At 65.2% G+C, this 19,282-nt stretch overlaps 6 protein-coding genes across 6 annotated transcripts; 2 read left to right on the top strand and 4 right to left on the bottom strand.

The window, feature by feature from the left end:
* Nucleotides 1-1,028: 1,028 nt before the first annotated feature.
* EMIHUDRAFT_444092 (hypothetical protein) lies at nucleotides 1,029-2,024 on the bottom strand. Its single transcript, XM_005775852.1, has one exon. The coding sequence runs from the start codon at nucleotides 1,952-1,954 to the stop codon at nucleotides 1,163-1,165; it is 792 nt and encodes a 263-aa protein (XP_005775909.1). The 5' UTR covers nucleotides 1,955-2,024; the 3' UTR covers nucleotides 1,029-1,162.
* A 1,963-nt stretch (nucleotides 2,025-3,987) lies between these two features.
* On the top strand, nucleotides 3,988-4,666 carry EMIHUDRAFT_116409 (hypothetical protein; the record flags this gene model as incomplete). The annotated part of the gene is made up of 2 exons (XM_005775853.1): nucleotides 3,988-4,422; nucleotides 4,598-4,666. The coding sequence occupies 2 exons, from the start codon at nucleotides 3,988-3,990 to the stop codon at nucleotides 4,664-4,666; spliced, it is 504 nt and encodes a 167-aa protein (XP_005775910.1).
* A 2,568-nt stretch (nucleotides 4,667-7,234) lies between these two features.
* Nucleotides 7,235-7,791, bottom strand: EMIHUDRAFT_116410 (hypothetical protein; the record flags this gene model as incomplete). The annotated part of the gene is made up of 2 exons (XM_005775854.1): nucleotides 7,235-7,405; nucleotides 7,501-7,791. 2 exons carry the CDS (start codon nucleotides 7,789-7,791, stop codon nucleotides 7,235-7,237), a joined length of 462 nt encoding a protein of 153 aa, XP_005775911.1.
* A 2,740-nt stretch (nucleotides 7,792-10,531) lies between these two features.
* EMIHUDRAFT_368077 (hypothetical protein) lies at nucleotides 10,532-11,838 on the bottom strand. Its single transcript, XM_005775855.1, has 4 exons — nucleotides 11,308-11,838; nucleotides 11,173-11,235; nucleotides 10,946-10,975; nucleotides 10,532-10,772 (listed from the first exon to the last, which is right to left on the bottom strand). The coding sequence occupies exons 1-4, from the start codon at nucleotides 11,791-11,793 to the stop codon at nucleotides 10,536-10,538; spliced, it is 816 nt and encodes a 271-aa protein (XP_005775912.1). The 5' UTR covers nucleotides 11,794-11,838; the 3' UTR covers nucleotides 10,532-10,535.
* Nucleotides 11,839-13,950: 2,112 nt separating this feature from the next.
* Nucleotides 13,951-17,022, bottom strand: EMIHUDRAFT_239574 (hypothetical protein; the record flags this gene model as incomplete). Its single annotated transcript, XM_005775856.1, has 5 exons — nucleotides 13,951-14,229; nucleotides 14,305-14,445; nucleotides 14,686-15,020; nucleotides 15,094-15,337; nucleotides 15,370-17,022. The coding sequence occupies 5 exons, from the start codon at nucleotides 17,020-17,022 to the stop codon at nucleotides 13,951-13,953; spliced, it is 2,652 nt and encodes an 883-aa protein (XP_005775913.1).
* Nucleotides 17,023-17,253: 231 nt separating this feature from the next.
* On the top strand, nucleotides 17,254-18,231 carry EMIHUDRAFT_444097 (hypothetical protein; the record flags this gene model as incomplete). The annotated part of the gene is made up of 2 exons (XM_005775857.1): nucleotides 17,254-17,692; nucleotides 17,906-18,231. Coding segments are annotated over exons 1-2 (651 nt in total), but the record flags the coding sequence as incomplete, so codon positions are not given.
* Nucleotides 18,232-19,282: the final 1,051 nt, after the last annotated feature.

Consider the following 19,282-nt stretch of genomic DNA (forward strand, 5'->3'; position numbering starts at 1 on the left):
GGGGGGGGGGGGGGGGCTGTGCGGTCTTGGATCCGGAGAGGGTTGGGCCGGACGAGGCGATGTGCAGGGCTGCGCGCCGGGGGTTCTCGTCGGCGTACAGGAGAAGGCAGGGGCGCGCTGGGCCTAAGTATACAAGCGCGTTCTGTCGGATATGAGGGCCTAGTCTCGCACCGACAGTTCCTCGCTAGAGCGCTGCTGGCGAGCTTTAGCTGCAGGCTACACCTCAGGCTGTAACACATCTGACCATCTCTCTTCTCTGGTTTTGCGTTGGCGCAAGAGAAAATGATTTAAATATACTGCCGTAGGCGTAAAAAAAAGTAAAAACCGGTGCAGCCCCATGGTGTATGCAGTATGGCAGCGCACACGGCACAGGCACAGCCCGGCCGCATCACACAGCCAGCCCACCCCCTTACCATCCGAGATACATCAGTGCGTCCCCGGTGCGTGCAAGCGTGCTGGCTGCTGAGACGCGGTGCCGCGGCGGCGCGGGGTCCGGAAAAGGTAAGCGAGGAAACCGTCAAAGCTCAATCCTCACAAACCGCTGTGAAAAATGTATATCTCTATCTATCTCGGTCGACGGCAGACTTTTACGTTTTCAGTACGTACTTTTAGCTTACTCTCTGGGAGAAGAGGGAGAGGGGGTTGTGTTCTCTTTAGGCCCCTAAGCGCAAACAAAGGGCCCTAGACTCGCGCGGCGCGTGTGAGAGCGGTATAGTGTTGGCCCAGACCGCACTCGTCCGGTCTCCGCAGACGCGAGGACCCCCCGCGGCATATGGGCATCATCCGCGTGGGATGACATCATGTCATCCCGGGGATCAACATTGCACATGGGCTCCAGCTCCGGCGTCCGAGGCCGGGCGGCCCATCCTCCCATCCATGTCTCCTGGCCGGGGCCCCATCGCCCATGCCATGGTGGATCTCGATGGGCCGCAGGGCCCGCGCACACCGCGGCACAAGTCGGCAGAGCTGACCCCACCTTCGGACCCCCCACGCGACACGCGCCCCTTCACAGGCCTCTCGGCGATTTTCCGGTACGATAGCACGCTAAACACACCACACCGCTTGCGCCACTAGGGGGCCTCGCACAGTTCCACAGAGCACAGTTCGTCAGGCGGTGAGTCCACACGTGTTCAGAAAAAAGAGGGCTCGGGCGATCGCCGCTTCAAAACTCGTCGCTTTCGCTGTCGGCCGCGCCAAAATCATCGAGCGAGCCGGCGCCGAGGCCGCCGAGGCCGCCACCCCCCATCATCTCTGCCAGCTTCTCCTGAACGCCCTCGGCGTCCATCCCTTCAAACATGCTGCCCATCGCGCCCATCGACTGCTGCATCATCTCGGCCATCTTGCCGACGTCGAGCTGGCCCTCCTCGTCCTGCATCTGCGCGAAGGCGTTGGTGACGTGGGCGATCCCCTGCTCCAGCGCCTCGGGGTCGGCGAACGCCTGCTTCAGCCCCGGCACCGCGTCCGCCATCTGCGCAAACATCGGGTTGTTTGCCATCGCGGCGATGCCCTCGCGCAGCTTGTCCGGGTCCGTCAGGACGGACTGCATCTCTTGCATGAGGTTCGCGCCCTCGCCCTCGCCTCCCATCAGCTCGGACAGCTTCTCCTGCAGCGCGTCCGGGTTCTCGAGCAGCGATGCCGCCTCCTTCATGTTGGCGGCCATCGCCTGCGCAAAGTCCTTGCCCGCGCCAGCCATCATCTTGCCGAGCTCCGCCGTGTCGCCCCCCTCCCCGCCCCCCATGAGCTCCTGCAGCATCGCCATCTGCGCCGCCGGGTCGGCGTCCGCGCCGCCGCCCGCCGCCATCTCGCGGAGCTTGGCGAGCTTGGCCTCGAGGTCGCCGCCCGCCGCATCGGCGGCGGGCTCAGACTCGCCAAGCGGGTCGACGCCCACGCGGCGCGGGCGGAGCTGCGCCTCACAGGACAGGAGCGCGCCGAGGACGAAAACGAGGCGAAACATTCGGAACTGGCTTTGGTCGCCGCGTGGTTGCGAGAACACAAGCCGAGAACGCGCTCCGTGGACGCCACCGGCGGCACGAATTCTTTTTCGCCCGCATGAAACCGGCACTTAGCTCCGTGCGCTCGAGCAGGGAAGTTCGCTCCGGATGTGTGGCAGCCGCCCCGTTGGCTGAGTGTCTTGTCTTGTGGTTCTGTGTGTCGCTCCTGTGAGAGAGAGAGAGAGAATTCTTGATACGAAACCACGACGACACACACCAGTCGACTCGCATCGGTTGCCTCCATGAACGGCGGAGCTATTCTCGCGCCCACACCACACCTGGCTCCAACGTGGACACGCCCATAGCTGGGGACACTACTAGGTCACGCATGGCATCACAGAAGTTTTATCTCTGGGCCCCGAAAGGCATCTCTAGCAGTGTCGTTACACATGCCCCCTCCCCTCCTGGGCGCATGCGCCTCACGTCTCGCCAGAGCATAAGCCCTTGGCGTGTGGCGAGACGAGTTTTTCGCCATCGCAGCGAGCAGCAAGCCGCCCGCCGCAAACAGCCGGAGGCATCGCCACGGCACTGGCTGCGCCGCGGTCCCGCACCCGTCGACGCAGCTCCCCCCGCGGAAGACCGCGCGTAGCAACGTCTTGACGATCGAGATGAGCGTGCCTGAAGCTCGCCCACCTACTGCCCCTGAGAGTTGGTTATTGAGTGGGATCAGCTCCCCCCCTTGGGATCGAAGCCGCCACAACCTCACACCCAACATCCCAGGCGGGATCAGAAGGGGACTCCACACCGGACACCGCCCGGGCACAGCCCCCCTACCCGTCGGATCGCACAGAGGGCCCCCTCGGAGCAGCCCACACACAATCACGCATCGGCAGATTGAGTGCCTGAGTCAGGCAGACAGCACAGACAAGAGGAGAGAGAGGAGAGAGAGAGAGAGAGAGAGGAGAGAGGAGAGCGGGTGAGGGTGTGAACACACGTGAGGAGTGGGGGAGGGTGTCTGTGGTGGGTTGTAGTCATACTACGTGGTTACAACCACGCGCCCCTCAGGAGCTTAAGGTAGAGCTGAGCGTCCAAGACGCCTCGGTGCCTCCCACCGGCGTGAAGACCATCCGGATCTGCCCAGTACGCCCTCCGGGCGAACGGTCCCCGCGATGGCCCACGGTCCTCCGTCGCCTGGTTGAACCCCCTGCCTCCCGGTTGACCCCCCGGTCCCCGTACACGACCATGAAATAAACTCAAAGTCCACCACAGCCACCAGCCTCCACCTCCACCCGCGAGCCGCCACCGCTGCCGCCCGCGACGCCGCCCGCCGCGTCAGATAGCCGCGACGCGCGCATCGAGTCGCGTCGGAGAGCCGCGCCGCACCAGCAGCAGCATCTGCACCACCAGCAGCAGCAGCACCACCACCACCACCACCCGAGAGAGAAGCGCACCTGCCCGACGCCGCCCGCCGCGTCAGACGCTCGCGACGCGCGCGTCGAGCCCAGTCGCACAGCCGCGCCGCGCCAGCAGCAGCATCGGCACCAGCAGCAGCAGCACCACCACCACCAACAGCAACAGAGACAGGCAGTGCAGGCGCAGAGGCGCTCGCAGAGCGGCGCTCAGCGCCGCGCACGCCACGCTGCGGACCGTCGGACGAGCGCACCGTACGTCGGCGGCGAGCCGCGTCGCCAGCCGTCTCGCGAGAGAGCGGCGCCGCCGCGTGCGCGCAGCAGCCGCCGCGGCAGAGGCGAGCCGCGGCGACGTCCGCACTAACGGATAACGGCCATTCTCTCTCTCTCTCTCGCTCCTGTGTGACCGTCATCGCCCGTCCTGCGTCCACCCATACCGCGTTGGTGTCCCAGTCGTTGGTCGGACTGTGTTTCGCCTTCCTATCTATGTTCGTTTACAATTATGTGATGTGGAGTCTGGCCGCGCGGCGGGCGGCGGGACGGACGTAAGATAATGAATCGATGATGCGATCAGGCGTAACAAGCGCGATTGCACAAGGGGTGGAGGAGGGTCTGGCCACCACGGGGCGAGGGAGGCGGTGGGCCAGATGCCGGATCCGCTGTGCGCGTTTGTCGGTCAGGGCGCGGCGCTGACCGCGGCGGCCTGGGCCGCGGCGGCGGCGAACGCCGACGGCGGCGGACCATTCCAGCGGCTCGGCGAGGGCCGGGGCGCGGCGTTGCGGGAGGCGTGGACGGTGGAGGCGGTGCGCACCGTGCCCGCGGAAAGGCGGGCGGCGGCGGGCGACGCCGACGAGCTGTTCACGTACGCCCGTCCGCCCACGAAGAGGGAGAGGCTCGAGAAGGGCGAGCGGCGCGCCGAGCAGCACCAGGGGTGGGCCGATGCGCCGAAGGAGAAGAGGCGGAGGGCGGCGGAGGAGCAGACGGCGGCGCAGGCGGCGCTGCTGGGGCCGCTCGCGGCCGCGGACACCACGGCGTCGCTGGGAGGCGCGCTGATGCGGAGGCCGAGCGCCATCGTGGCGGCGGTGCTGCACGCCCAGAACGCCACCGGCGAAAAAGAATTTCCCGCGTGCCCCCGAAGTCTAGCTCAAAAACAATTTGACAAAGCTCCCTCGCGAAAAAGAATTCGCGATGGGGCGGCGGGCATTAAAAAAGGGCGGCGAGGCACTTAGCTCCATCACTCGACCGCCCCCGCCGCAGGCGAGCTTATTCACAATCTGCTCTGCGATGGCCGTATGTAGAAGAACGGCTGAAATAACAAACAAATAGTCTCCGGCGTCTCGCCTAGACTCCCTTGCGTCACTACGTGAGGAGAGAGATTTTTGAAGACCAACAAGAAATCACGACCCTCGCAGTGACTACGTGCCTCCTCTAGGGTACCCATGTCTACTCGCTGGAGCCGAGCAGGAGGGCCTGGCGCACAACCCCTGGCCTTCTAGGCCCGCGGGTAGAGCCGTAGTCTCCCCCCATACCCCAGGGCCTCCAGGGCTCGCACCTCAACCTCTCACAGACCAGCGCATAGCGCCATAGGAAAAAAGTAATATATCTTTACTTCCAAAACCCGGACGTGCCTCCACCGGCACGCCGCTTCCGACAGGGTGATGGAAGGTTCGACGCACCCCCGGACTGGGCAGAGAGATCCCAGTGCATCTGCGCTGGGCTGTCCACCCCGCCCCCACTTGCCCTGACTGCACAGGATAGCGTGCCCCGACGAACGGCGACACATAGCGGGGGACACTGCGCCGGGGGGTATGCCTAACTTTGGTGCTTTGTGTGGGTCGCGTTCCCTTGGTAGCTGTGTGGTTGAAGCCCTCGTGCCGCTGGCTTGCCCCTTCCAGCGGCTGGCCCCTCGAGACTGTCGGTGCTTGGCGGGAGGAGGGGGAGAGGGAGGCCCGGTGGGAGGAGAGGGAGAGGGAGGCCCGGTGGGAGGGGAGGGAGAGGGAGGCCATCTTGGGCTCTTCTCCTCCCCCCTCCCTGGGCTCTTCTCCTCTCCCCACCCTGGGCTCTTCTCCCCTCCTCCCTGGTACTCTCGGCCTGATTACCGGAGCGACTGCCGGAGCAGACGCTGGGGGGACACTCGCGCCCGGAGGCGGTACGCACGACCCGGAGGCGTGGGGATGGGGGGGGGCCGCGCCGCCGCCGCCGTGCCGCCTTCTCCCGCTTTGACCTCCCCCAGCTGCTTCTCCTCAAATCAACCTGTGAGCTTGCGAGGCGGCGGGGGTGGGAGTGCTCTCGGGCGGCGTGTGCGAGCGCGCGCGGCGCGAGATCTCTTTCGCGAGGGCACGGTGGGTCGGGTGAGTATCTCGCGCGCTCGCACTATTTCACGTTATATCAAGCACTGCCTTTGATGCCTTTGCAAGAACCGCCAGCGGCGGTGGTCGAACCGGTTCGCGGTTCGAGCCGGGACCTTTTGGCTCCCGGTTCGGAACTCGCTTGGAGGGTTGCTTCGCTCTCGCGGAGCGAGCGCGGGCGCGTGGGTGCGTGTGCGCGTGCGCTGCTGCAAGGCGAGGCGAGGCGAGGCGCGGGGCGGCGCGGCGCGGCGAGGCGGGCGGCGGCGGCGCGCGGTCGTTCTTTTTGCCCGGGTGAGGCGTGGCTTGCGCGCCGCGTGGTGATGACGCAGCACGCTGAAAAGTCCTTGGTGAGCCACCGCGGTGGCAGCGAGCCAAAGCAAGCCACCTGCCGCATGACGGGTTGACCGACGGCGTCTCTTTTCTCCGCATAGCGCCATAGGACGTATTTTCTTCTCATAACAAGGCTGTGCAACTGAGGGTCCTTCCGTCCTTCCCCTTTATTAAAATGAACTCGGGGGCACGGGACGCGGCACAAACCTCAAACGGGGCACACAAGTCAGGCTCCAAACACGGGGAGGCACGTAGTGACGCAAGGGAGTCTAGGCGACGGTGGCGTCCTCCGACGCCGCGGCGAGCCTGGGCCCTCTTACGTGGATAGGTCGGAGTCTGGCAAGTGCCGATTCCCGAAGAAAGGGTTGTCGCCGCTGCCGCCTCCGCCTCCGCCTGCCCCCTCGCCTCCACCTCCGCCGCCGCCGCCGCCCTTTCCCGTCTTCTTCTTGGCCGTCTTACCTCCCTTTGCGCGCACCGCCGCTGGCTCCGGCGCCTCGAGATCTGTGGTTTCCACGGCGCGGTTAAGGGAGGAGCCCGCCGCCGCCGCGTGCACCCCCGCCAGGCTTCCGGCGGCGGCGGCGGAGGTGGCGGAGCTCCACTCGCTGCGCGCGGTAGAGGGCTCGGCCTATGTGTGGCGGTTTCTACCTTCAGAGCAGTGATGCTCCCATTTCGCACACGCGCAGTAAGCGCGAAAGCTCGCGGCCTGGCCGGCCGTGTTAATTGTGGCCGCCTGCCGCTGGCGCGGCTTGACGCTCTCCCCCTGGCAGGAGCAGCCAAAGATGAGCTCGACCAGCCCGACAAACCTGCAGTTCGAGATTGCTTACTCTGATTCTCATCCTGACCAGCAAAAGAGGAGAGCCCCCCCGAGCACGGTCTGACAAACCTAACATGAGCCCATTCTTGTTAGAGGAAGGAGGCAGAGTGGAGAGCGCCCGGGAGATCCGCCGGCAGAGACATGGCCATCCCGCCAATCGCCCACGAGAAGAAGCAGAGCGCGCACGAGCCTGCGCAGTGTGAGGCGTCGGGGTGTGAATGCGGGCCCGGGGGGTGTGTGCTTTTGTGTGAATGCGGTATCGTGCCGTGCATTCGGACGAGTGCCGCGCGAACACACACGCGGGCTGAGTACGACGAACACAGCGGAGAATATGCGGCTGATGCAGTTGAATATGCGTGGCATCTCGAGTGCGAGTCGGAGGGCAAAGAGACGTGTTCGCTTCTAGGGGCACGCGCCGCCGTCGGGGTCCACCAACAGAATGTTGGTGCCGCAAAAGAAGAAGAAGAACGCCCGCCCCGCCCAGTGCCCGAGGAAGCCGAAGCGGATGAGCAGCCACTCCGTCTTGCCAAACTGCAGCAGCAGCATCAGCACTCCGAAGAAGATGTTCCACATCTGTGTGGCGTCGCGGCGGCGCGGCGGCGGCGCGGTCAGACGGGAGCGAGCAGCACAGGGCGACCGACGCGCGCGTCAAGGAGGGCGAGCCGCACCACACGGATGAACGCGACGAAGTTCACGAGGAGGCCGACGGGGTTGAGTACGAGCAGGAGCACCCCGAGTGTGATGAAGCAAGTCCCGACGACGCTCGTAAAGACCTTCTTTATGCTCTTCAGGCCTGGCGCGTGGCGGACAAAGGTTGGGTAGAGGTGCGTGGAGGGTGCCGGAGAGCGCGGAGCCTCAAGGCGCTCAAACGCCCCGCGCTTCCCCGGGGGCGGAACGGCGGCGAGGCGCGCGCCTTTGATCGTGCAGCAAGCCCACTTGATCTGGTCGCAGAGCGTCATTGGAAGAAGAGTCCGGCGTTCGGCGCCTTGTCTGGACGAGGCGCTCAGAACAAAGAATTTTGCCGCCGCTAAACGCCTATAAAATCCCTTTCTGTCCCTGATCGTCCTTCCAAGATCCTGCTCGTGCAGGTGGGGACCCTGTCCCTCTCCCACCCCCTCGTTTGGCGTGCCCGTTTTATTTATTTATTTAAAATCCCTTTCTGGTGGCGGGGTGCCGTCCTCCCATCCCTCCCTTGGGTTGCCTCTTTTCTTTCTTTCTTTTTCGGGAGCCGCCTAAGGGTGAGGCGCTCGTCCAAGACATGCTCAAAAGAAACCAGGCTGCCTGACGTGACACACCCCCGCCTACAAACATGTACATGTACATGTGATGCCGACTGCCATCCACACGCCTGGCCACGCCCTCGCATCCCCGACAGCGGCAAGCGGCAAGCGCCTCGCCGCCCACCCTGCCCACTCTCCGCCCGCAGCCGCACTCGTGCGCCCATCCAGTTTGCTGAACGCTCCGCGCCTGCCGCCGCCCTCATAGGAACGCCGCGATATGATTGAACTCGCTTGGGCCTTGGCGGCCTCATCACGCCCGCCTTTGGCGGATTCGCCGCTCTCGCCGTGGATCATGATGGCCTTGCTGCGTAGCGCAAGAAGACTTCAAAAGACGGAAGGCCGGCCGAGCCAGTATCTCTGTGCACCGCCCTCCACGAGAGAGCAGGCTACCTAGCCACTCTTTCCTTGTGTTTCTTTTTAAAGTGTCTCTCTCTATAATCTCGAAAACGGCAGAACCCCATTTAGAGGAGAGAGGGAGAGTGAAAACTCAGAGTCCCAACATCGCCATCTCCTCGGGTGTGCTAGCCAGACTACCTATCAGGTGTGGTGCATGCCACGGTGCACGGGCAGACATAAGACACCTTCTCAACTCACCCACACCCCCTCGCTCCAATATTGCCGCCAAGCACCTCTTTGTTCTCACGGGGGAAAGGCGATGCTTTGTCGGTGTACCGCGCCTTTTCCATGGTCTCGTGTCGTTTTGCGATCAGCGTGGTGCATTCCTTCACGCGGGCGAGCCACTCGGGTGTTGGAGCAGGCAATCCCGGTGGATGTCCCAGCCCCTTGGTTGCTGCCAAAATCTCCGTCGGCAGCACGGCACTGATGAGCCGCGTGTTGTGGCCAACAATGCCTTGCAGCATGAAGGTATCTTTCTGGTGGTAATTCCATGGCGGGTTGACAATGTACTGTTGCCAGACACCGTCTAGCAGCCCCAGGAACCACGCGTGCGTCTGCAAGTGTGCCGAGAGACCGCTATGCCGAAGAGGGTTCTGCGTGTTTAGCACCCTCCCGTCATCGCTGATGATGGGCTGGACGTCAAGCTGCCCCTCAATGACGTTGTCTGTGCAATTTATGAGAAACGAGCCGCGCTCCAACGGAACGTAGTCATGCGTCTGCCCGTCAGGAGATCGCACCTTCATGCGGAGCCCGTCAGCGCTCTCCTCGATGTCCACCAGATGGCCCTTTCGGGTACGCTCCGTGAGTGCGGCTCTGCAAGTCTCGATCTCTTGCTTACTTGCAATCCCCGCCACAAAGTTCTGAGCGTCAGGCACAAACGAATGGAAGAACCCCTTCCTGGACAGTTCTTGGTAAACGGCCTGCGCATTCTTGCCGTCGAACATGGCGCACATCTCAAGAAAGTAGACTGGGAGGAGGTTGCCGTCGGTGTCCACCGGGTGATCGACCTGCTCGCGGTCCATAAACCACGTTCCACGTCCTGCAATGCACCGGAACCGGGAGACCCAACCGGGTTCCCGCAGCACCGCAACCTGAAGACGATCCACAAGAAGATCCGCACTCCAGAGGGGCGACGCTTTCAAAACGCGTCGCTGATCATGAGGGAATACGCCGGGGAGCGTTGGCCGCAGCTCTTTTTCGGGGCGGAGCTGCGAGACGCTTATAAGGCCACCAGTCAGATGTACAGCCCTTACAACCGGGTGAGGCTCCAGTGCCTCGCACGGCAGGCCGGGGTGGACAGCTCGAACCTGCCATGTGTACGATAGCCGGGAGCGCGGAGGGGCCGGCCTCTTGAGGCCGTGTGTCTGCCATATCTTGCTCTTGGCTCTTGCGCTGGCCTGGTGCACACTCGCAACAGAACTGTACACTCGCACGCACACACATTAGACATTTTGCGTACTGTATTGTGTTGATGGTGACTCTGTCGACTGTTCTGAGTGTTGTGTACTAGCCTTTTTGTGTGCTTTCTATTTTGCTGTGAGAGAGAGTTCTTTTGTTTATATTCTTATTCTATTTTGAAGAGAATCATTCTTGAAACGATACAAGCCTCTCTCACAGCACACTGGCACGACAAGGGCGCGGACTGGCGCGGTTAAGAGAAAGTCCGGCCCGCTGGGTGCGCTCTTCTTATTTCTTAGCTCCCCCCCGCCGGCCCTGCGCCCTGGTGCACGAGACGTGAGGCAAATCGCATTTCGCAAATGACACTGCACTCCAAGAGTGCGCTCCAAGTTTCGCAAGTGCTCCACCAATCCATGGCCCCATTGTCTATACGTAACCTCAAGTCTTTGCCTTTTCCGGTCCGACTCACATTGTTGACCGTGCATACTTGGAGTTCTATTTATATATTTCTACGCTTTGCCCCCCCACTTGCCCCACGCCACCTCGTGTGTGTGGAGAAGTTTACCTTACCTTACCTTACCTTATTTCTCTCCTTCCCTCTTTCCTTACCGTAGAGCGGCGCTGAATCCTCATCGCCCGAGCAGGCGCGCGAGGACGGGGTGCATCCGCGCCTCGCCGAGGTTGGGCGACGGCAGCGGCGCCAGCCAGCCGAGCGCCTCGCCGGTGCGGTGGGTGCGGTCGAGGTGCTCGAGCGCCTGCCTGGCGCCAAACGCAGCGAAGCCGCTGTTCGGATCCTCGAGCGCGGGCAGCGGCGCCGACAGCGGCCGCGGCTGTGAGCGGTACTCGAGCTGCAGCGAGCAGAGCGCCTGCACGGGGAAGACCACTCACTGGTCGGCAAGGCGGACGGTGGTGCTGGAGCGGGAGCGAGCAGAGCGTGCCTCGCGGACGAGCCTCGAGCCCGCGGGTAATCTCGGGCAATCTTGGGTAATCATCTCGGGTAATCTCGGGTAATCTCGGGTAATCTCGGATAATCTCGCGCCTCGCGGACGAGCCTCGAGCCCGCGTCCGCCTTGCGCAAAGCAGGAGTCGGTCAAGAACGAAGGCGCAGGTTGGGTCAGTAGTCATCAAATAGTCAACCGGCCGCCTCGCAGCCACTACGCTGGAGAGTGATAATGTCAACCAGCAGGACATGGATAACTAGTCGTTGCGCGCGCCGTGCTACGCTGGGAGATGATCAGTACTAGAGGGAACGAGTCATTGGGCCGCCTCGCAGCCGTAGAGCAGGAGCGGCTGCTGGTTGGGCTCAGAAGGCGCCAGCATCAGCCCCGCCTACCCCCAGCCTTCGGATCACCGCTTACCGGTTCACAGCTTCCGGCGGAGCATAGTGCCAGCATCTTCCGCCTCCGGCCACGGGCGCAGCGCCGAAGGCGCCGCAAGGAGAGGGAAGTCGAGCAGTGTCCGCCTCCTTGGGTTGAGCGCCTGATCCAGCGTTGGCCGCTCGACGCCGCCGCCGTACAGAGACCACAAGTGCTCGCAGATGGCGGCGCTGTCGCTCAGCGTGACGCCCGCCGTCCGGTCCACCAGCAGAGGAAAGCTGAGGCGGCTAGATGCTCCCGCCTCCGCCGCCGCGGCAGCCGCCTCGGGCCTGTGCCTCGAGGTTGCTCCAAACGCACCCTCCGCCCGCAGCGTCTCGCGAGGGCACGGTTTGATTAGAGCCGCGAGGCCGAGCACGCCAAGTGTCTCTCGGACGCGGCGGCACCAAGGAGAGGCCTCGTACTCGAAAAGGATGAGTTCTGGCGTCGGTGCAGGGGTGGATCGCCGCGCTGGCTCGCCGTTCCACAGCCTCACGGCCCCGGCCGCGCGAGAACTGAGCCGGTGCACGAACATGTCACAGTCGGCAGCACGCCTGCAAGGCGCGAGACACGCCGTCGACCGAGCCACAGGGCAGGCGTAAATGCATTTCTCTTTTTGCGTGTGCCTGTGATAGCTGGCCGAACTCCTCGAAGAGCAGCAACTCCACATCTTGTCTTCGCGATGTCCACCCCGCCGCGCCGCCGCTCGCGCCGCCTCGCCACCGCCGCCGCCGCCGCCCCCTCGCCAAGCACGCCGCCTGCCCGCCTCCTCGACCTGCCCCTTGAGCTCCTCGTGCGCGCCCTCTCTCGCTGCGACCCCGCCGACATCGCTCGCGTCGCGGCCGTCTCGCTGCTCTTCCACGCCTCGCTTGCGCTAGAGGCCATCCGCTTGTGGGCGCGAGAGCGCGGCTTCGAGCTTCCGGCGCAGCCAGAGGGCGAGAGCTGCGCCGTGCGGTGGCTGTGCTTCGCTGCGTTGCTGTGCGAGTCCAACCCGCCGGCGAGGCTGGCGGCGGGCTATCGGCACAGCCTCTTCATCGACGGCGAGGGGCGGCTCTCGTCGTGCGGAACGGCTGAGAACTGGATTCCGGGACTGCTCGGGCACGGCAATGAAGTGACGCGGCTCAACACGCCGACACGCCTCCCCTCCCCGCTGGGTGGCGAGCGCGCTGTGAGCGTGTCGGCTGGAGAGGACCACAACCTCGCCCTCACCGCCAACGGCGCCGTCTGGAGCTGGGGCTTGGGGGGGCAAGGCCAGCTGGGCCACGGCGACCAGCAGCACCAGTGGCAGCCCAAGAAGGTCGAGGCCTTGGCTGGCCAGCGCGCCGTCGCTGTGTCGGCTGGAGCCGCGCACAGCCTCGCCCTCACTGCCGGCGGCAGTGTCTGGAGCTGGGGCTGGGGAGGTTTTGGCAAGCTGGGCCACGGCGACGGGCAGAGGCAGTCGCTGCCGAAGAAGATCGAGGCCTTTGCTGACCAGCGCGTCGTCGCTGTGTCGGCTGGAGATGTGCACAGCATCGCCATCACCGCCGACGGAGCTGTCTGGAGCTGGGGCGGGGGAGGCGACGGCAAGTTGGGCCACGGCGACGAGCAGCACCAGCTGCTGCCCAAGAGAACCGAGGCGTTGGTAGGGCGGCGCGTCGTCGCTGTGTCAGCTGGCTTGGGTCACAGCGTCGCCCTCACCGCCGACGGCGCCGTCTGGAGCTGGGGCGGTGGAGCCTATGGCAAGTTGGGCCACGGCGACGTGCAACGCCAGCTGCTGCCGAAGAAGGTCGAGTTGCTGGCTGGCCAGCGCGCCATCGCCGTGTCGGCTGGAGCCGCGCATAGCATCGCCCTCACCGCTGGCGGCGCCCTCTGGAGCTGGGGCCATGGAGCCGCAGGCAAGCTGGGCCACGGCGACCAGCAGGGTCAGCTGCTGCCCAAAAAGGTCGAGGCCTTCGCTGACCAGCGCGTCGCCGCCGTGCTGGCGGGAGAGGACCACAGCCTCGCCACCACCGCCGACGGCGCCGTCTTCACGTGGGGCAAGGGCGAGAGCAGCTGCCTAGGCCACGGAGAGGACCTGTCGAACCAGCTGCTGCCCAAGAAGATCGAGGCGTGGGCGCAACGGTAGTTAGCTAGCGAGGGAGGGTGGGTGCAGCAGTGGTGGCGGAAGCTGCGGCGGAGCGAGGTAGGAGGAGACGCAGCGCCGCGGCGCGGTGCGCACTGCCACTCGTTCGGCCTGGGCAGTCGACGTGGCGCGGCAAGGTGCGTTCGAGACTAGAATCTCAATCTAGATCAATTGATCTGGAACTGGATTGATGAGATGGGAAGCACAGTCTCTCGTGTCTCGTGTGGTGTCTCAACGAGTCTCGAGGAAGGTCGAGCGTGGGTCTGAGATCGTCTGACCCTTCGCGAGCGGCTGTCTCTGTGTTCCTGTTCGTGGCTCTGGTTGCCAATTAGCAATTTGCTGTGGGTCCTTGACCCCCCGCGGCTTGAGCGTTGAGCTTGAGGGGCCGGTCCGCCGGTCTCTTAAAGGTGATTACGATAATACAACAGTCGCACACGAGATACGATGTGTGTCCGCCTTGCGTTTGTTTCATTTAACATCGAAGGGGCTAGCTCAAAAATAACACAAAAGAACCAAGGCTCCAAGTGCTTCTGCCGCGGCATTGTGTATAAAATCTGCACGCGGCCGACCCTTTCGCAGCTTACTCACAGCTCACAGCCCGGCAAGCAAATCCGCGGGCACGCTACCCCCTCCCGGCGTACTAGCCGAGCAGCGAGAGCGCGCCGCCTGGCCGTGCCCCTTCTTTCTCTTAGACGCGCCCATCGCCTGCGCCGCGGTCGCCAAGGACACACGGGCGTGCGGCCCCGGAAACCAGGGAGTGGCCAACGCTCTATAGAGCCCTGCGCGCACGAGCTGCTCCGGCGTCACCTGCAAGAAGTGCTCAAAGGGCACCGACCCCGCGCCCGGGTCCTTCTCGTGCAAGACAACCACCTGGCGTGGGGAGAGCGAGGGGAGAGCGGCCTCAGCGAGTCACATCGAGAGCGGCGATATGAATCTGGCGCACACCTCGACGCCGGCAGAAATGGCGGCGTGCACCTCCATCTCCAGCGCATCGCCCGCCTCCCCGACAAAGGTGTCCGCGTTGAGGTAGAGCAGCAGGAATTGGCGCGCGCGGCTCGCGGACCGGAAGGAGTGCATCCGGGACAGCTGGGGGACAAGCTGGGGCCGTGACGGCCCGCTCGGCTTGCGGGGGTGGCGGGAGCGGCCTCGCTTTGCGTTGGACCACGCCGCGGGCCAGCTTGGAGCAACCTTGGATCGGTGCCTCCCCAGCCTCGTCCGCTGCACGCCCACACGCATCACCACGCTCGCCAGGGCGCGGCTCACCTTGCCGACCCCTCGGCTGTGAGAGGGCTGGGCTCGAGCAATCGGCAGCCGCTGCAAGCTGACCGACGACCCGCTGCTGTGCGACTCCTTCCGGAGCCGTTCAAAGGTCTCGAGCAGCGGGCGAGACTGTTGGGGGCAGTCCAGGTTGTCGACCCTCGCGGCGAGCAGCTCTGCCACGTGCGCCGCGCCCGGGTTGTGCTGCGAGGCGTGGAGGACCGCGGGCGTGGGGAAGTGGAACTCATAGTCGGCCGGGTCGCTGCGCTCCGGAAAGTAGAGTCGCGGCGAGCGCCCCTTCTTCCGGTAGTGCGGCGTGTGGCTGAGCGTCGCCTCCGCGATGAGGCGCAACGACTCGAGCTGAAAGCGGTTGAGGCGGTGCCATGGCACGATGCGCATAGCGCCTAGAAAGGTGGCGGCGTGCGTGCTCACCGCGGCATGGGCAGGACGCGTTGCACCCGGCGTGAAGAGGGCCACCGTGATCGCCCGAGAGCCTTTGATCGGGGGGAGGCGGGCCGAATACCGCGTCGCGCAGCTCCAGCGGGCACTCTTGCTGCAGCTGCTCGAGGGGCGCACCGCCCTTACTCGGGTTGCTTTCGTGCACCAGCAGCAGCGGCTTCTCCTCCTTGAGCGCCGCGCGGAGCTCGCGCAAACAGTTGCGGCTCTTGAAGTAGCCCGCCGAGAGGAAGACGAGTACGACGGTTGATTCCGCGATGTGCGCCTATCACGCGGCAGCGGAGCAGCTCGGGCAACAGCGTTTGAGCTTGCGGGCAGGTCGTACGCTGACGCCTCGAGGTTGTCTGCCGACAGAAGATCGTCCACATCAAGGAAGATGGAGGCGCCGGGCAGGAGGGTGGCGAGACGACGCTTGATGACAGCCACTTGGTCCTGCCCCGTCGCCCAAATGTGGCTTAGAAAAAGGTGGTACCGGTGGCCTTCCGCGAGCGAGAGAACCGGCAGTAGTCCCGTCTTCTCCACCCGCAGGCCAAGGGAACGCCGCCGCGTGCACATTCGCGTGGCGATGACAAGGACGCAGCAAGCAACGAAGAGAGTGACCGTCGACGCCACCGCCGCCACGACGACCGGCCCTCCGTACGCGCAAGCGCCACCATAGTACAAGAGGTCGCACGAGCATGCGCCATTGTCGGTGCATGTGCCGTGTCCGTGGCAGATTGCGCCCAGATCGACAACGCTCTGATCGACATCCCGGCACGCGGCGCATTCTCCCCAGTCGAAGGCTGCCAGTGGACGGCAGTAGTACTCGCGGTTTAGCGCTGACTGGCACTGTGCCGAGTCTTCACAGGTCCCCAGGCCGCGCGAGCACAGCTCCAGGAGCCCTTCGCTCGCGCCGCTGACCTTGATCACGTAGCCATCGGGATCATCTGTGAGATTCGAGTTGGTCGTGATGTACTTGTCCACGTAGCGACTGCGCTTGTCGACCGCATCCGTCACGGCCTCCCCGAGATGGGATAGGATTGCCCTGGTCCCGTCCGCGACAAGCAACACCTGGCCCCCAAGAAGCGGTGCGGTGTAGTCGGACAGGCCAAGAGCGTGCTTCACCGTCTCGCCCACGACATAGTCGGTGGCGAGCCCAAAGACAAACAGTCGCTTCACCCCGCGGATCTCCAGTTCTGCCGTGAGGTCGTGCGCCGGGTCGTCGAGCAGATCGAGTGCGCTCGGCTGACTGTCGTGCTGGCCAGCTGGTGCCAACGAGCGCCGAGCGCCGTCCAGTGCATCGTAGTTATCCTCCATAAGCTGCGTTCCGAGCTTGAAGGCAACGGTGTCGTCCGGGAGGTCAAGATACGGGTCGAATCGCGCACTAAGAGAGCCGGCGATGGCATGGAAGGGCCACTGATAGTAGCCGTTCTGGGAGAACGCCGTCTGAGATACTGTGTCCTCACACACGTGCGAATTGTTGTTGGCGGTTGACCCTAGCGTGTCGCCCGTGTCGCCCGTGGACCAGGTGTGGGCACCAAAGAGGCAGAAGCTCCCCGCAGGGATGCCCCCCTCGTGAGAGTTGCAGAAGGAGCAGTGGTCAGGAGGGTGGTAGTCCAGTGTGGCTATCACCGACGCGTTGCGGCCGCTGGAGTTGCGCAGCGAGAGCCATGCGTTGATCACATCGATGATGGCGCCCGAGTCAGGCACAGAGAGGTTTCCCTGCGCGATGAAGCCATCGACAGCAGGGACGTTGTATGAGGGCGTGGCCTGTGGTCGGATGGGCCTCGCCTCCATGAACGCATTCTGAACATCCAAGATTAGGAGCGCGTCCTGGTGGCCCAGCTGCTGGCAGGCCGCGGAGGCAGACGAGAGCGGCGGGCTCGACAGGGGAGTCGAGGGGGGCGTTGGTGGAGCGCCCACGGTGCCGCGAGGCAGGCAGATGGCAGCAACCAGCACCAGCAACCGCATCGCGCGTCAAAGGGCACCGTCACCCGCAAACCCGTGCGTCATCGTGTAACGGCTGTGAATGGAGGATTTTCATCCGGCCAGCCGCTTGCGCCTCCGGGACGACGTCGGGGGCTTCACAGGCAAGGCGCCGCCAGTGGGGAAGACCCCCCCCCCCCCTCCCCTCCCGCTCCCCCCCAGACTACCCCAAGTCGCAAGTGTGCCATGGCTTCAACAACTAAAAGCCGGACACCGTTTTTTGGTATACCGCTTACCGGAGTACCAACACCAGTAGAGACAGCACACATCTCAAAATACTGTAACCTCGAACGTCGAGGTGGACTCACACGACACATGGCCCCAGAACATGACGTACTACACGGTATATGCGAACGGGCTGATGCCTGAAGAGGCGGCGCACTCTCTCTATGGGTGCTACCGACTCTCGGCTGTACCCCGCCCACTGGGGGGCTCCGGCCGGGCGTCCCGGCCCGCCCTCAGGATTGGTCGATCAGGATTGGTCGATCACGAGAGCCGCGACGTGGGCAGGAAGCCCGCCGCAGCCCCGCGCGCGGCGAGCTGCATCGCGTCCAGCCGCCTCGGGGTCGAGAGAGGAGAGTACGCAGCCAGCCCTCCGTACCCTCCGAGCCCGAGCTCGATCGAGAGCTGCTCACGGAACCCCTCGTACACGCGCCTGGGAGAGGAGGACCGGGCGGTCAATCATCATGTGCAGCTGCGAGATTACCCGAGAGTACCCGAGAGTACCCGAGAGTACCCGAGATCATGAGCAGCTGCGTTCGCAGACTTCTCCCGCAGAGTTCTCCCCCACGCGCGTGGGGAAAGTGGTGCACAGAGACGCGTACTGCTCCCCGAGGAGTGGCCGAAGCTCTAGCGTGCTGACGCGCGCCGGAAGTGCGCCGACGGCCCGGACACCCGACGCACAAGAATGTCGTGGGTGGCGACGGTGACGGCGGCGGCGGCGGAGGAGGAAGAGGAAGTGGCTGCGCCGCTGCTGCCGCTGCTGCCGCTGTTGCCGCTGCTGCCGCTGCTGCCTTCAGGCCGCGCCTCGCCCTCTCTGGCCCCGAGAGGTGGCGAGGCGGAGGGCGAAGGCGAGGGGAGGATCGAGATCGACAGCTCCACGCGCGCCGTGCCTCTCTCGAGCAGCGAGTCGAGCCTCGCCAGAGCCTCCTTCTCCTCCTCCGCCGACACGGAGTACCGGCCGGCGCTGGCGGCGGAGGAGGCGCCGGCGGCGGCCGTAGCGGCGGCGGGGGCGGAGGAGGCGGCGGCAGCGGAGGCCGATTGGCTTGACGACGGGGAGGAACACACCGACGAACACGCGTGAGCGGAGCCAGGGGCGGAGGCTGCGGAGTGCCCGCCGGCGCTGACGGCAGCGGCGGCGGCGGCGGCGGCGGCAGAGGAGGAGGCGGCGGTGGGGAGGGAGGCGGAGGTGGGGAGGGAGGCGGAGGGGGCGGTCGAGGCCGAAGTGGACGCGGCGGCAGCAGCGGGAGCGGGGGGGGGAGGAGCTGCAACGGGTGTCGGCCTCCCATGCGCCGCCTCGTCCGCCGCCTCGTCCGCCTCCTCCGCCGCCGCCGCCGGCCCCTCCGCCCTCGCCTGCGGCCCCGCCCCAAGCGCCTCCGCCGCCCGTGCTTGCCACACCGTCGCCGCCGCCTGCCCCGCCGCCGCCTGCCCCGCCGCCGCTCGCCCCGCTGCCGCCTGCCCCGCCGCCTGCCCCGCCGCCGCCCGCTCGGCGCCCGCCGCCTGCACCGACGGCCGCCGCTGAGCCTGTCCACAGCTTTCTTTTGAGCGGTCTTCCCGTCTCGGCCGGTTGCCGCCGCTGCGCCGCGAGGCAGGCCAGGGCGGAGGCGTGGGGTGGGGTGGGGTGCGCGCTCGCGCCGCGCGCGCGGGCAAAGGGCGGCCGAGAGTAGGGCTCGCGGGCCAGGGCAGGTGTGGCGGCGGGGTCAGGGGTTCGGGCTCGCGGGTTCCCCCCCTTCCACCTGCACAGCTCCGCCCGGCTTGGGCAGCGCGAGCTGGGACGAGGAGGAGGACCTGCCGGCTGGGCCGGAGGCGTGAATAGGAGGTGTGAATAGGACCTGCCGGCTGGACCAGAGGGTGGAGGGGCCTCTTGAAGCCGGACGCCGGAGACCGCGTGAGGGGCGATCCTATTGCGAAGCAAGTCCAGCGACCAGTGAGGTTGGCGCAGCAGGACTCGACGACAGGAGCCTCGCGAGACTTGCTTCCCTTGAGAGGCGACCGCTGCAGCGGCGACTTGCGCCGCGGTTGCACG

The sequence above is a fragment of the Emiliania huxleyi genome, assembly GCF_000372725.1.
Source record: "Emiliania huxleyi CCMP1516 unplaced genomic scaffold EMIHUscaffold_291, whole genome shotgun sequence".
Taxonomy (NCBI): domain Eukaryota; phylum Haptophyta; order Isochrysidales; family Noelaerhabdaceae; genus Emiliania; species Emiliania huxleyi.